Source organism: Schistocerca piceifrons, chromosome 2 (genome assembly GCF_021461385.2).
Source record: "Schistocerca piceifrons isolate TAMUIC-IGC-003096 chromosome 2, iqSchPice1.1, whole genome shotgun sequence".
In the NCBI taxonomy this organism is placed as follows: Eukaryota; Metazoa; Arthropoda; class Insecta; order Orthoptera; family Acrididae; genus Schistocerca; species Schistocerca piceifrons.
In genome coordinates, this window is record NC_060139.1 from 283235189 (window position 1) to 283251037 (window position 15849).

General features: G+C 46.1%; 1 protein-coding gene across 1 annotated transcript in view; it reads right to left on the reverse strand.

Annotated features, from left to right (window-relative positions):
* Positions 1-15849, reverse strand: part of LOC124777449 (BMP-binding endothelial regulator protein) — a 682572-nt gene that overhangs the window by 68104 nt on the left and 598619 nt on the right. Inside the window, exon 4 of the mRNA XM_047252865.1 lies at positions 9957-10059. Coding sequence (XP_047108821.1) covers positions 9957-10059 — 103 coding nt within the window. The remainder of the gene's footprint in view (positions 1-9956; positions 10060-15849) is intronic.

The window sequence follows — 15849 nt, forward strand, 5'->3', positions numbered from 1 at the left end:
AATTGTGTACAGAGTCTGCTGTTTGGATATTATTGGGTGGAACTCCTTGGATAGTTGTCCTATAAGAATACACATTTCAGCGGGCTCGAATCCCGGTCCGGTACACATTTTCTCTCGTCGCTGCTGATTCCGCTCAATGTCCCACTGCAGCTAACAGCAGTGATCGCCCTTAAATTTAAATATATATAGTGATCGAAATATCTCCTGGGTTCAGTTATTTACAATGTACAGTAAGTTTGTAGTTCTTAGGTTCGCCGCCGTGACGGACGGATAGGTAGCTCGACGCTCTCCGGAAACCCATTGGACTTTCATGTGTGGGTGCATCTGTAAGCTCTTGTGTACGGAACACCGGTACAAGACGTACAGAGTCTTCGTGCACATATTGTGGAATGCAATGAAACAATACGCAGATTTCCAGGGATACATCAGGGTGCCAGGGATCCATTGCGACAGCAGATTGATGGAAGTATCCTTGTTAACGGAGGGCATTTTGAACATTTCGTTTAGAAAAGTGTTTCGTACTGTGTTGATACAGTCTATTCCTTTGTGTTTCCCACGATTCATGTGTTGAACTCTAACATGGAAATAGAGCTTTTCTGGATCCATCTCTATGTAACACATTTTTTTCCGTCTACAGGTAAGGAATTTCTCCTGGCAGCTTGGCCATACCTTATTGTTACACCCTGTATTTTATTTTATGCCGATGGCCAGTTTCCATAACACCGCCGTTTTCAAGCTGTCCTAGAGGACACATCAAACAAGTTTTAAAACACGAACGTAATCACTTGATAACATCAAGATTAAAAACAAAAATACCAAACTTCTAAGGATGAAGCGAAACGATATACAATATCAGATGATAAAATGATTACAAACTATACCAATGCACGTAAGAGCGGGCTTAATATGTTGTCCAATCTTACATGCGGTCAAATTAATCCACGTGCGTATCCTTTGTTCATCAGACCCTGTACAGGGTGCTTCACAATTCCGGTTAGAGGCTTCTAACTTGGTAGATAAAGTCTTAATAAGGAACTCATGTACGGAAATCTACCGTTTAGATGTTTGAAGATCGGATCAGTTTCAAACCTCCCGCTTCACGGCACGCATACGGCCGTGACGTCGAGTTCTGGCCTGTGTGCTCTACAAGAGGCCACGACACGGCTAATGTTTCGAGGACTCGTCGTCGGGTGCTATACTAAGTGACGGAGGACATCCTTTTCGAAATCGACAGTGCGGTGCGTCCATGGAGCACCATGGTCAGTCAACCTCTCCCAGCTGCGGACGACCCGTTTCTCGCAGCCGCTGTTGTAGCCGGGCATCACATGTCATAATTACAAAAGGAACTGGCGACAGTGCCCTATGCTCAGTGTGGTGTGCATACCGTGAAGAGAGAAATCTGAAACTGATCAAATCGTCAAACGATACGATTTCGGCATGGGCTCCTTATTAAAACCTCATCTACTAAGTCCCCTGTACGACCCCCAGAATCATGTAACAGAAATTGTGAAACACCCTGTACAGTGCAACGCAAGTTAGTGCCGGTATAAGCACGAGATCAGTAAACAGTGATCTGTAGCAAAGACAGCAAGACGTGTGCAAACACTAAAGGCCAAACACTGGAAACTGGTCGCCTCCACATGCCTCGGCACACTCTGTGAAATCTAATGTACTCATTCAAGCGCAGGTGAGTCCACTTTGACAACGACATCAGCATGTTTACTTCTGGGCGGGAAACGAAATATGTCCTGCCATAAGTATATGTGTGTAACCTTTAATCTTTTTATCATGTGGTATTGTACATGGGTTCTTCTCATTCTTAGATTTTTTTGGTACAATTTGTAATTTTTATGTAGTCATGTGACTGTGTGTGTTTTGAAAGATTCTTTGATGTATTTTGTAGTAGACCACGAAAATAGCTGTGCGATCAACACTGGCCAACAGCATAAAATAAAATATAGGACAGAAGTAGTACTTCTGTGCAACATCGAGGAGTTGTAGAGCGTGCCTTGAGAAGATAACTGAGGATAGCAAACCATGTTCGAAAGACATAATGAGTTGCGATGCTGACACCCCTCTGCCTACCAGTCCACGCTGTGTTGCTGTGACGGGCGTGGACGCGTCAGGCGCCATCTAACGTCCTAACGTCCCCAACGCATACTAGCGGCCCCATTAAGGCGAGTTTACACGTCGACATTAAGTTGCGAAGTTGATTTCTTGTTTTGCAGTGGACCAGTCGTTCCCAACCTTTCCGAGACCAGTTATCCTAAGTTCAATGAGATACTAGGTATTACAACCTCCTCCCCTCACGTCATCATCAACATTGGCACCTAAGTAAACTTTAGAGTGAAAAGTAATTGTATTTCTAAAATAACGAAAGATGATTGATATTTAGTTTTTGTAACGTGTTTCAGTGAACCACGAGCTAATGAGTCAGTGCTTATTTTTAACAACTTTTTCTTGTGGAATGTTGAAGCAGTTCTCAGTGCATCGCGAGTGCTATCTCCTATTACTTCTCAGAAAAGAAAGTTCACTGTTCGCATTGAGGGAAGACACTTGTTGTAAAATATGCTTCCCCTACACCACTCGTCTTCCTAGCGTCACTTGCTTCAACCAAACAGTGCGCCCGCATTTAAAATCAACCACATTAAAATGTGTACACTATGCTTAGGCGTACTTTTTGTAAATTATTTGATCGGTCGACTCCTTATTGTGAACTGGCGGAAATTGAAAGAATTCAAGCTACCAATGCTTTGCATCTGACCACTACTCCTAATAATAATAATAATAATAAATAATAATACAGTGTAGGCCCTACAGCAACGTAGTAGCCATTACGTACGTGGGTTGCCCAGAAAGTAATGCACCGCATTTTTTTTTTCTCAGCCGAAAGCAATGACACGAATGCGAGACGTTACATATGTATTATGTGAAGTCTCCTGAGTGAGGTCGCCAAGTTTCAGTCACTTCCGACAGATAGCGTAGCTGCAGGACAGTTTCAAAATGGGTTATGTAGGTTGTGTATGTTACAAGCAATGTGCCGTCATTGAATTTCACACTGCAGAGAAAGAAACTGTGGGGAATATTCACAAACGCTTGTGCAAAGTCTATGGAGCATCTGCTGTAGCCAGAAGTACAGTTAGTCGCAGGGCACTGAGGATGAGGTCACCAGAAGGCGGTTCGGCGGAGCTCCACGATTTGCAGCGGTCGGGGAGACCATCCACGGCTGTCACACCTGACATGTTGCAGCGAGCTGATGTTGTCATTCGCAAGTTTGGGCCATTAAAGGATGGCACTCATGGAAGGTATTTTGAGGACGATGAGGAGGTGATTCCCACAGTGAAGCACTGGCTCCGCCACCAGGACAAGCGTTGCTATCAAATGGTTCATATGGCTGTAAGCACTATGGGACTTAACATCTGCCGGTCGCAGGTTCGAATCCTACCTCGAGCATGGATGTGTGTGATGTTCTTAGTTAGTTAGGTTTAGGTAGTTCTAAGTTCTAGGGCACTGACGACCTAGGAAGTTAAGTCCCATAGCGCTCAGAGCCATTTGAACCACTTAACATCTGAGGTCATCAGTCCCCTAGACTTAGAACTACTTAAACCTAACTAACCTAAGGACATCACACACATCCATGCCCGAGGCAGGATTCGAATCTGCGACCGTAGCAGCAGCGCGATTCCGGACAGAAGCGCCTAGAACCGCTCGGTCACAACGGCCGGCGATTGCTATCGACAGGGCATACACGCCCTTGTTTCGCGCTGGATGAGGCCGTAGAACGGGATTGAGATTACTTAGGAGCATGGGGTGTATAGATAAAACACCATTCTTTCGTGTGTGTGATTCTCATTATGTTCAGTAAGGAACTGTTGAATAAAAAATAAATACGGTTCATTACGTTCTGGGTAACCCTGGTATTTGTTGCCGTGCTGTCAATTATTTCGTTTATTCTTTCGAAGTGAATAATGAACTAATTCCTGGTCCACAGTGGGAACTACCTACAACTCGAAGAAGACATATTCATGGGATATTTAAGCATATCTGAAGTACATGTCTGTGTTTTACTGTCCGCAGCTCGTGGTCTTGCGGTAGCGTTCTCGCTTCCCGCGCACGGGTCCCGGATTCGATTCCCGACGGGGTCAGGGATTTTCTATGCTTCGTGATGACTGGGTGTTGTGTGTTCTTCATCGTCATTGACTCGCAAGTTGCCGAAGTGGCGTCAACTACAAAAGACTTGCAATACGGCGGCCGAACTTCCCCGCATGGGGCCTCCCGGCCAACCATTCCATACGATCATTTCATTTCTTTTTGTGTTTTACTGCCATAGATGCGTGGTTCAAAGTACTTAGTATTGTGTGCAGAGGGTGGACTATGTAAGGAAGATGTTCATACATTCGTTTCGCACGCTGTAATCTCCACCACATTGCGTCACCGTTAAAGCCAGTATTGGGGGGGGGGGGGGGGTTGTAATTATTGGTAACTTAATTAATCAGTATTACAGTCGCACGAAATACTGATAACAGAAATGATCTTTTGAAAATAAATTAGTTTCATTACAAACAAATAACTGAACCATTTTGTATCTACCCCACAGAAAATTACATTTTACCCCCCCCCCCTCCCCCCCAGCTGTAAATACTCCCAAGTGGGGCGCTGTGGATGCAGCGACACGAGTGCACTCTTCAGTTAAGGCGTTTTGTGAGCATCAAAATCGTCCCTGAAATGTAAATTCTGACAGCTGCACAAGTAGTGACAGAGTTAATACTCGTGTACATGAAATAAGAGATGTGCTTTGAGTTCGTGGTTGGCTTAAAAAAAGACGTCAGCTCGGGTTTTCAGCGACTTTGCTGCAAGAAATTATTGTGGAAGATCCGAGAAGCTATTTCAGCCATCTGAAAATTTCATCAGAACAGTTTACTTTTCTTTTTATGGTGCGACAAGGAAGGAAGAAGACACCATAATGCGTGAGGCACTGTCTCCAGAACTGAAATTGCAATTCATGTTGCGTTTTGCGGCAAGCGGGGATTCCTATTCGTCTTTACAGTAGGTGTTGCCTGTTCCACGGCCAGGCATTTTACTTGCCTGTGCTTTTCGTAATTCATTCGTGTATGTCTTTCTAGTGGTATGATTTTTGCTCTTCATCTCAGAGCTCGTCTGTCCAGCCATGTCCAAATCACGCAGGACGGCCCCAAGTGCAGCAACACGTCGCTTCTTGCTCTTGTAGACTGCACCATTGAAATCCTACGAACACCCGTGCAAGCAGTAGATGTCCAAGAAGCGAACGATTTGCTCCGTTCCTCGCTTCATATTTAACATTATATACACGCTACCGACAGAACAGCTAACATCAAACCACGCACGACTAGTAGTTGAAACAAGCTGAAACAGTTCAGTTTAGCCAGTGAATGGCGCAACCCCGCGCCTCGCATAAGTAGTGGCCAATAGTTCAGTTTCGAAACTCGGGTTCGCAACCAGTTTCATCGTGTAAACCAGCCTTTATGAGGAGTTCTGTATGCGCTCCGTCAGCGAATGTAACTCAGTTTTGCAGCAGTATGGGTGGCCTAGCGACAGGCGTTACGGTACGTGATTTGGACACTCAACAGCACCGATGGATGGCGTTCCCGGAAACGGTCTGCTATCCTCAGTTTGTTCTCAAAGACAGCCTCTACAGCACCTCAAATTTGCTGGCATACAGACAAATGCTGCTCATCACATGTTTCATCCAATACCCATTGTCAACGAAAAACGTCGGTTTGTTTTTCATTACAAGTAAAATGTCTTTTTAAGTGGAATATTATGTTCTTGTTCGATAAAAGTAAGACTTCGCCAACCAAAACTTAGACGATTGTTTCCGTAGATTTAAATTTCAGTCGGTGATTTTTCACGTTTGTCGGCTAGTAATGTGTACGCAACACTTTGAATTCTTACGTTACTTTGATCTTATTTACAGATTTGTCGAGGGCACTACCCGAAACGACGTAATAGATGGACATATATTAAGCAATACGGACGGCGTGAATCGTAAAAGAAAGTATAACAGCAAAAGAGGGATTGTGGCAGACACTTAACTGTGAACTACAGAGTAATCAATTAGATGTATATGGGGCAATACCCATTAAAGTTTAGTGCCAAGTTTAACTGCCCAGCGAAGGTTCCGTGCACAGTGTACAGAGGACGGACAGAAATATGGAAACACCAAAAATACAACATATTACCTTGCCTAATACGGTATAGGAAAACTGCTGGCATTCAAAACAGAATCCAGAGTTCTTGGAATGGATAAATACAGGCCATGTACGGTTTTCAAAGGAAATTTGTTCCATTCTGCCTGCTAAATATTTGTATGTTGGGGTAACATTGTTGGAGCTGGATAGCGGTCACGCATCCTTCTCTCCAAAGCAGGCAGGAAAGGCTTAATAATATCGATATCTGGTGACTATGGTGGCCAGGGCAGATGCGACAATTCATCCTCGTGCTCATAAAAGTAGTCTGGGACGATGTGAGCTGTGTGACCATAGGTCCTATCGGCTTGCAACACAGCATCACCACTGCGGAACAAACGTTGTCCCATGGGATGGTCCTCATCAGCCAAAATGTTCACATAATCCGTAGCAGTAAGGCGAGCTTGCAGAGTAGCCATGGGACCCATGGGATTTTTGCCCAAATCATTACCGAACCTCCGCTTTGTTTCAGCCTTGGGACGTAAACTCGGCTAAAGGTTGGAAACCGTGTGAAGCGAGACTCATCCGGCAAAATGACATTCTTCCATTGCATTATAAACCAGGTTTTAAGGCTTGGGCATCTCGTTTTCCTGTTACAGGGATCTGAATCACTAATGAATGGATCTGGAACTCCAATAGGCCCTGGAATTGCCTGCTTATGGAGCCTTCGTGTTGTCTTAGTACTGACAGGGTTCGAGAGTACATTGAGTTCTGTAGTGACTTCTGCAGATGTCGTCTCCTTATTTTTCGTGAGTCGTGACTTAAATGACAGTCGTTCATGATCACTCAACACACATTTTCGTCCCCGTTGTGACTTACCAGGTTTAGAAGTATGAAACCTGCATTTCCTTATAGATGGTGCTAGCAGTCAGAGTAGGGCCCGTGAGACCACGTCTATAGCGCCATCTGCTTCATGTGATGGCTGACGACGAATGTAAACACACAGTAACCCAAGTTCCATACATCGTTATCTGTTTCAAACCCGTGAACATGTCGCGTTTCGTGCATACGTACTACGATTTGCGGACAGCATTGGTTTTCCGTTATCATTTGAAGAAAGCTGTTGCAGAATCGCATCGAATGCTTGTCGAAGCTTTCGGTTAAACATGCTCTTCGGAAAACATACTGTTTCGAGTGATTTAAAAAATTCGAAGGTGGTGATTTTGACGTGAGAAAGGACGAGCGCGCCGGCCACGCGGGGTAGCCGTGCGGTCTAAGGGCGCCTTGCCACGGTTCGCGCAGCTCCCTACGTTAGAGGTTTGAGTCTTTCCTTGGGCATGGGTGTGTGTGTGTGTGTGTGTGTTGTCCTTAGCGTAAGTTAGTTTAAGTTAGATTACGTACTGTGTAAGCCTAGGGACCGATGACCTCTGCAGTGTGGTCCCATAGAACTTACAACAAATTTCCATTTCCGACGAGGGCGGGAAACCACCGAAAAAGTTCGAAGGCAACGATTTGCAAGCGATATTGGATGAAGATTATACTCAAACTCGCGGAACAATTGAATGTGATGCAGAAAGTCGTTTCTCTTCGGTTGAAAGCTATGGGAAAGCTGCAGAAAGTGGGAAAATGGGTTCCGCATGACCTGAATGAAAGACAGCAGGCAAATCGAAAGACCACTTGTGAAACGCTGCTCGCCAAGTACAAAAGAAAGTCATTTCTCCAACGAATAGTGACAGGTGATGAAAAATGGATATATTTCGAGAATATTAAGCGCCGAAAATGATGGGTGAATCCAGGCAAACCATCGACATTCACTGCAAGACCAACTCGCTTTGGAAAGAAGACAATGCTCTGTGTTTGGTGGGATCAGAATGTGTTTTTTTTTTGTCGTGGCATTCATAGCCTGCCGGGGAGGTGGAAGAAATGCATAAGTAGCAATGGAGATTATTTTGAAGACAATATTGTTTATCAGTTGCAAACAACACACGTCTAATTATTGTAACTAAATTCCGGTTTCATACTTGTACACCTGGTAGAGGATGAGGCTTTTCCTCTTTCCCTGTATGCAATATACACTACTGGCCATTAAAATTGCTACACCAAGAAGAAATGCAGATGATAATCGGGTATTCATTGGCCAAATATATTATACTAGCACTGACATGTGATTACATTTTCACGCAATTTGAGTGCATAGATCCTGAGAAATCAGTACCCAGAACAATCACCTCCGGCAGTAGTAACGGCCTTGATACGCTTGGGCATTGAGTCAGAGCTTGGATGATGTGTACAGGTGCAGCTGCCCATGCAGCTTCAACACGATACCACAGTTCATCAAGAGTAGTGACTGGCGTATTGTGACGAGCCACTTGCTCGGCCACCATTGACCAGACGTTTTCAATTGGTGAGAGATCTGGAGAATGTGCTCGCCAGGGCAGCAGTCGAACATTTTCCGTACCCAGAAAGGCCCGTACAGGACCTGCAACATGAGGTCGTGCATTATCCTGCTGAAATGTAGGGTTTGTAGGGATCGAATGAAGGGTAGAGCCACGGGTCGTAACACATCCGAAATATAACGTCCACTGTTCAAAGTGCCGTCAATGCGAACAAGAGGTGACCGAGATGTGTAACCAATGACACCCCATACCATCACGCGGGTGATCGCCAGTATGGCAATGACGAATACACGCTTCCATTGTGCGTTCACCGCGATGTCGCCAAACACGGATGCGACCATCATGATGCTGTAAACAGAACCTGGATTCATTCGAAAAAATTACGTTTGGCCATTCGTGCACCCAGGTTCGTCGTTGAGTACACCATCGTAGGCGCTCCTGTCTGTGATGCAGCGTCAAGGGTATTCGCAGCCATGGTCTCCGAGCTGATAGTCCATGCTGCTGCAAACGTCGTCGAACTGTTCGTGCGGATGGTTGTTGTATTGCAAACGTCCCCATCTGTTGACTCAGGGATCGAGACGTGGCTGCACGATCCATTACAGCCATGCGGATAAGATGCCTGTCATCTCGATTGCTAGTGATACGAGGCCGTTGGGATCCAGCACGACGTTTCGTATTACCCTCCTGAACCCACCGATTCCATATGCTGCTAACAGTCATTGGATCTCGACCAATGCGAGCAGCAATGTCGCGATACGATAAACCGCAATCGCGATAGGCTACAATCCGAGCTTTATCAAAGTCAGAAACGTGATGGTACGCATTTCTCCTCCTTACACGAGGCATCACAAAAACGTTCCCCAGGCAACGCCGGTCAACTGCTGTTTGTGTATGAGAAATCGGTTGGAAACTTTCCTCACGTCAGCACGTTGTATGTGTCGCCACCGGCGCCAACCTTGTGTGAATGCTCAGAAAAGCTAATCATTTGCATATCACAGCATCTTCTTCCTGTCGGTTAAATTTCGCTTCTGTAGCACGTCATCTTCGTGGTGTGGCAATTTCAATGGCCAGTAGTGTATATATCTTCGATGTGGTGCCTCTTGAAACAGCAAACACAGCTGTTTCCATATTTTTGTTCTCCCTCTGTACACTGCACTCGCCATACGAGCACCATCAGTTCGCATACGTTCGAATTCGCTTAGCTCCGAACAGTGCACTCGCAACTACACAGAACACCTTTCTGACCGCAACTGGCGCTGGCAACGTACTGAGAACCCTGCCAGGCTAGGACACCATTTATGTTCAAGGGTGCATTTCTCGCGGCGTGTGCCCATATTTTTGTACGGCCCCTGCAACTTGCGGACAGACTGGAAGCTGTGGTGTGCTCTGTACTCACCCTTGCAGATGCGCCGGCAGCAGTTGTTCCTGGGATCGTCGACGAGCACGTGGCAGCCCTCGTGGCTGGGGCACTCCTGCGGCTGGCACTGCACTCGCCCGTTCTGGAACACAGTGGGGGAGCGCCTGCTTAAGTTTACGGTCTGACAGCGACTGCAACCTGTCTGCAGCATCTTTACTGCGTCTCTACACAACTACACAGGCTGTATCAGGCTGATCAGCAGATACAGAGTGGCCAAAATAAAACTGGTTTGGCAAATATTTCATGCACCTTCAGCTAGGCAACCAAAGTTACATGTTCCGCACCTGGGAGTAAAGATCTACTCGTAAGGTGAGTTGCCTACATTATGGCGCACGAAGTATTTGCCGAAACAATTTTATGAGAATTTTTCGACCCTGTATTTTAACGGATGATAGTGTTGACTGATTCGAATAAAACATTCCAGACAACATGCGCCCAATTATTTGTTATTGGTAAGAGAGATACAGTTGTTAGAATGAACCCATACAAAAATTTACAGAAGCTGCTAAGCAAAGTCGAATCATTAATTTCAAAATAGATTTTCATAAATTCCACCTGCGATTTCAATGCGCCTTCTAATTCTCTTGACATCACCACGAGTAGCTCTGAGATCGTCTTGGCGTTCTTCTATGAGCGTAGAACTACTCTTGATCCGATTAATACGTCTCTGGTGTGTAGTTTTTCTTTGTAGAGTTCGCCTTTCAGTCATGCCCGTAGCCCATCATTGCCGGTCCAGCTTCTGCGGAACGTTAGGTTTAGATTGTATGTTACCTGACGACTAGAATGTTTAGGGTCCCCTACATGCTGGGAAAAAATACCCTCCTTTTAGGCAAAGGAACCTCTGCCAATAACGACGTAAGCAAGTTTCCGAAAAGACCTAGGCAATGGGACTCCGTAAGACGATGTGGAAACGCAACAGACTCAATCAACTGATTATCTACCATACCACACCACACATTTACAGAGAAGTGTACCTGAAAATGTGTATCCACAGAAGTCTTCGTCAGATCACCGATGTGAGTTACGAGTAATATTGATACTTTCAAGAGTGACAATGCCTTCAGCAATAAACAGTATTAATGGGATTACTCGGTGATTGGAAAAGTAACCAACAACAAAATTCCAATCGTTTACCTTCATCTTCTTCTAACCATTCCTCCTGAACCAGCCAGTATTTAACTCTAGCTCACTATTAACAGATAAAAATATCTACGGAATGAGCATTGCCTACACTGAGGTGACAGAAGTCCTAATATCGTGTCGCACCTTCTTTTGCCCGGCGTAGTGCAGCAGTTCGACGTGGTATGGACTCAACAAGTCGTTGCAAGTTACTTACAGAAAGATTGAGCAACGCTACCTCTACACCCGTCTATAATGGCGGAAGTGTTGCCGGTGCGGGATTTTGTGTACTAACTGACCTCTCGATTATGTCCCATAAATGTTCGATGGCATTCATGGCGGGCTATCGGGGTGGCCAAATCGTTCGCTTGAATTGCCCAGAATGTTCTTCAAACAAATTGAAAACAATTGTGGCTCGGTGACATGATGCATTGTCATCCATTTCATCGTTGTTTGGACACAGGAAGCCCACGAACCGCTGCAAATGGTCTCCAAATAGTTGAACATAACCAGAATCCACTCCATTCCTTGTAAACACAGCCCACACCATTATGGAACCACCACCAGCTTGAACAGTGCCTTGTTGACAACTTGCGTCCATGGCTTCGTGGGGTCCGGCGACGACAGAAGGCAAAAAATTTAAACCGGTGCCCGCAAACAGCCTATGCTTCTCGAATAGCACCCAGATGGCCACTGATGGACGATTCACAATCAATAGTGTCAAATGCCATCACTGTGCGAGACACTGCGGTCACGTTTGGGATTATATCAAGGACACTAGCGCAAAATCTTGTGATCAAGAACTTTTCGCCGCAAACTGTCTTCCCGATGCCGGTCAAGGACAGTACAAGGGGCGACAATTTCTTCTTGCACCAAATTTAGAAACTGCTCATTGTTGTGAAGGGGGCACCAACTTGGAAGCTGTATGCTAAGTTGTGACATGAGAGTCCTCCTTGATTTATGTACTAAAATTGAAAAACTAGAGCCGTCTTTACGATGTTATTTATTATATGGCTACCAGTTTCGGTGCTTCAGTGCACCATCTTCAGGCCTTAACTGACGCTGAGGGGTTAACTCCAGTCATAAACATGTCTCGTCAGTGGCCAACATCTATGAACTGGTTTTCGCAGACCACCGGTAACAACGATGTTCTGTCTCCAACCATCAACTACTAGTTGATGGCTACTAGTTGATGGCTACTAGTTGATGGCTAGAGACACAACATGATTGTTACAGGCAGTCTACGAAAACAAGTTCAGCAACTAGTTGATGGTTAGAGACACAAAATCGTTGTTACAGGTAATCTGCGAAAATCAATTCATGGATGTTGGCCACTGACGAAACGTGTATATGACTGGAGTCAACTCCTCAGCGTCAGTTAAGGCCTGGGGGTGGTGTACTGAAGCACCAACACTGGTAGCCATACAACAAATAACGTCGTGAGGGCGGCTGTAGGTATTCCATTTTATTACACAAGTAAACAGCTGAGGTCCGTCAAACCTCCTATCAGACACTTCAGACATTGCGTCTGAAGAAATAGTTATATCGAGTGGCAAAAGAACAATAGTACATCGCAGAAAAGAAGGAGAAGCATGGTGAACAGTGTAAAAAGGTCGGAACTCAAAATTGTGCTGATATGTCGGTAATAAAGTGGTAGTGCGATCTCCAGACGAGATGAGAGGAAACGTAGATCACAGAAAATCGTCCCACGGATGATGCCTTACAGCAAGAAAAAGGCGAAACGCGTATGGGAAAAGTAAATTAAGCGTCAGCAGGAAAAGGCGGTTTTATTTACAAAACAAGTATAAATGTAGAGGTAACTTCAGGCGTTCATCAGGACAGTGTGTTCGGATCGTTTCTGTTCCTGTTGTATATTAATGAACTTCGGGACGCTATAGACAATATAAATAGCAAAGTCAGAGTTATCGCTGTTGTCTACAATGAAGTACTGTCTGAAAAAAAAACTGCAGAAATACTCAGTCGGATCTTGGTTGGATTTCAGAGGTGTGCGAGTGGTTAAATGTTCATAAATGTAAAACGAAAATCTTAGAATCCTATTTATTTGAGTCCTGGTTTTAGGATACTCGGGAAGTGCCATCAGTCTGCAAAGGAGATCACTCAGAAAACACTTGTGTACTGCTAAAAGTGTGTGGGACGCAAACCAAACAGGAGTAACAGGGGATACTGAACGTTTGGTCACACGTTTGTTTGACCGATGGAAGTATCACAGCGGTGCTGAAGGAACTGAAGTGTCAGACTTTTGAAGACAGCTGCAAACTATTTCGAGAAAGTTTCAAGAACCAACTTTAAGTGATTTATCTAGGAATATACTACAAACAGCTTTGTATCTCTCCAGTAGCGGTTTAGATTAACGATAGCGCTTGGAGGTGTTTACGCAATCTTTTTTTTCGGCGCTCCATGCACGAGTGGAACGGGAAGAAGAACTAACAAGTGGCGCAGTAGTAAGTATCCTCTGCCATGCATTTCACCGTGGTTTGCAGAGTGTGGGTGTAGATGTGGACTGTTTCTTATTATATTCATGAGGTGCTGCCGAATTTGTGGAACCAGAAGTCTCTGTCGTTTCGTACAGGCCGTCTAAAAAGGAAGGAAGATTTGATTTATAGTCCCGTCGACATGAACATCATTAGAGATTGAGCACAGCTCAGATTATGTCAAGGATGGGGAAGGAAGTCGGCCGTACCCTTTCAAAAAAATGGTTCAAATGGCTCTGAGCACTACGGGACTTAAATTCTGAGGTCATCAGTCCCCTAGAACTTAGAACTACGTAAACCTAACTAACCTGAGGACATCACACACATCCATGCCCAAGCCAGGATTCGAACCTGCGAACGTAGCGGTCGAGCGGTACCAGACTGTAGCGCCTAGAACCGCTCGGCCATCCCGACCGGTCTACTCTTTCAAAGGAACCATCTCGGCATTTGCCTGGAGCGATTTAGGGAAATCACGGAAAACCTGAATCTGGATGTCCGGACGGAGGTTTCAACCGTCGTCGTCCCGAATGCGAGTCCAGAGTGCTGACCACTGCTCCACCTGGCTCGGTAGTCCGTCTAAAGGAGTCGCTTTCACGCATGCGGATTGTACGCGACATGTTCCTCTAAGGAGGACATTTATTCTCCTCATGTGAGGAGATCTGTTATAGACTGCCAGGTATTGACGTTCAGTCTGTTGATGGTTGACTCTTCGCAAGAATGCCTTCGCGCTTTAGTCTGGAACCGCGCGACCGCTATGGTCGCAGTTTCAAATCCTGCCTTGGGCATGGGTGTGTGTGATGTCCTTAGGTTAGTTAGGTTTAAGTAGTTCTAATTTCCAGGGGACTGATGACCTCAGATGTTAAGTCCCATAGTGCTCAGAGCCATTTGAACCCTTTTTTGATTGCCTTCGCCTCTTGAACTTGGTGTAGCTGTGAGTGGACGCCACTTCGACCTCGACCCTGGCCGTTGCCGAGGCCACGGGCCCGTCAGCTGCTGACGAGAGCCCGCCCGCCTGCAGAGGCGTCGCCTCCGTGGGCCAGGTCGCCCGCTTCAGCTCGTCAAGGGAGCCCAAACTGCGCGGCCGGGCTTGTCGCGGTTGTAATCTGATGAATTATGTGTAATTGCCGGCCATTATGGTGTTTCCCCGTGTTCCGCATAACTTACCCGGGTGGCGCGCGCGGCATGTTGATGAGGCGAGGACGGCGCACGATCTGCCGGCCGGCCGCGACGGCGGCGCGCGCGTCCCGCGCAGCCTGTCCGACCTGACGCCGCGATGCTTATCCAGCCGAGTCCGGCCGCGCTCGCTCACACGCCAGCGACTGCCTGCCTCCCGCCGACGGTTCTAGACGCTCCACCAGTATAGGCGGACTGCTGGGAAACAGTTCGCTACTAGCTAGCCATATTCAAGGAACGCAGCTCTTGAATGAATCTCTCACTCTGCATCACTGCGTTGAGCGTATCATACTACCCGGACAGCCATTTGTAATGCGGATTGACCTCAACATACCGGGTGATAATACACTACTGGCCATTAAAATTGCTACACTACGAAGATGTACTACAGACGCGAAATTTAACCGACAGGAAGAAGATGCTGTGATATGCAAATGATTAGCTTTTCAGAGCATTCACACAAGGTTGGCGCCGGTGGCGCCTACAACGTGCTGACGTGAGGAAAGTTTCCAACCGATTTCTCATACACAAACAGCAGTTGACCGGCGTTGCCTGGTGAAAAGTTGTTGTGATGCCTCGTGTAAGAAGGAGAAATGCGTACCATCACGTTTCCGACTTTGATAAAGCTCGGATTGTAGCATATCGCGATCGCGGTTTATCGTATCGCGATATTGCTGCTCGCGTTGGTCGAGATCCAATGATTGTTAGCAGCATATGGAATCGGTGGGTTCAGGAGAGTAATACGGAACGCCGTGCTGGATCCCAACGGCCTCGCATCAATAGCAGTCCAGATGACAGGCATCTTATCCGCATGGCTGTAATGGATCGTGCAGCCACGTCGCGATCCCTGAGTCAACGGATGGGGACGTTTGCAGGACAACAACCACCTGCACGAACAGTTCGAGGACGTTTGCAGCAGCATGGACTATCAGCTCGGAGACCATGGCTGCGAATACCCTTGACGCTGCATCATAGACAGGAGCGCCTACGATGGTGTACTCAACGACGAACCTGGGTGCACGAATGGCTAAACGTCATTTTTTCGGATGAATCCAGGTTCTGTTAACATGATCATGATGGTCGCATCC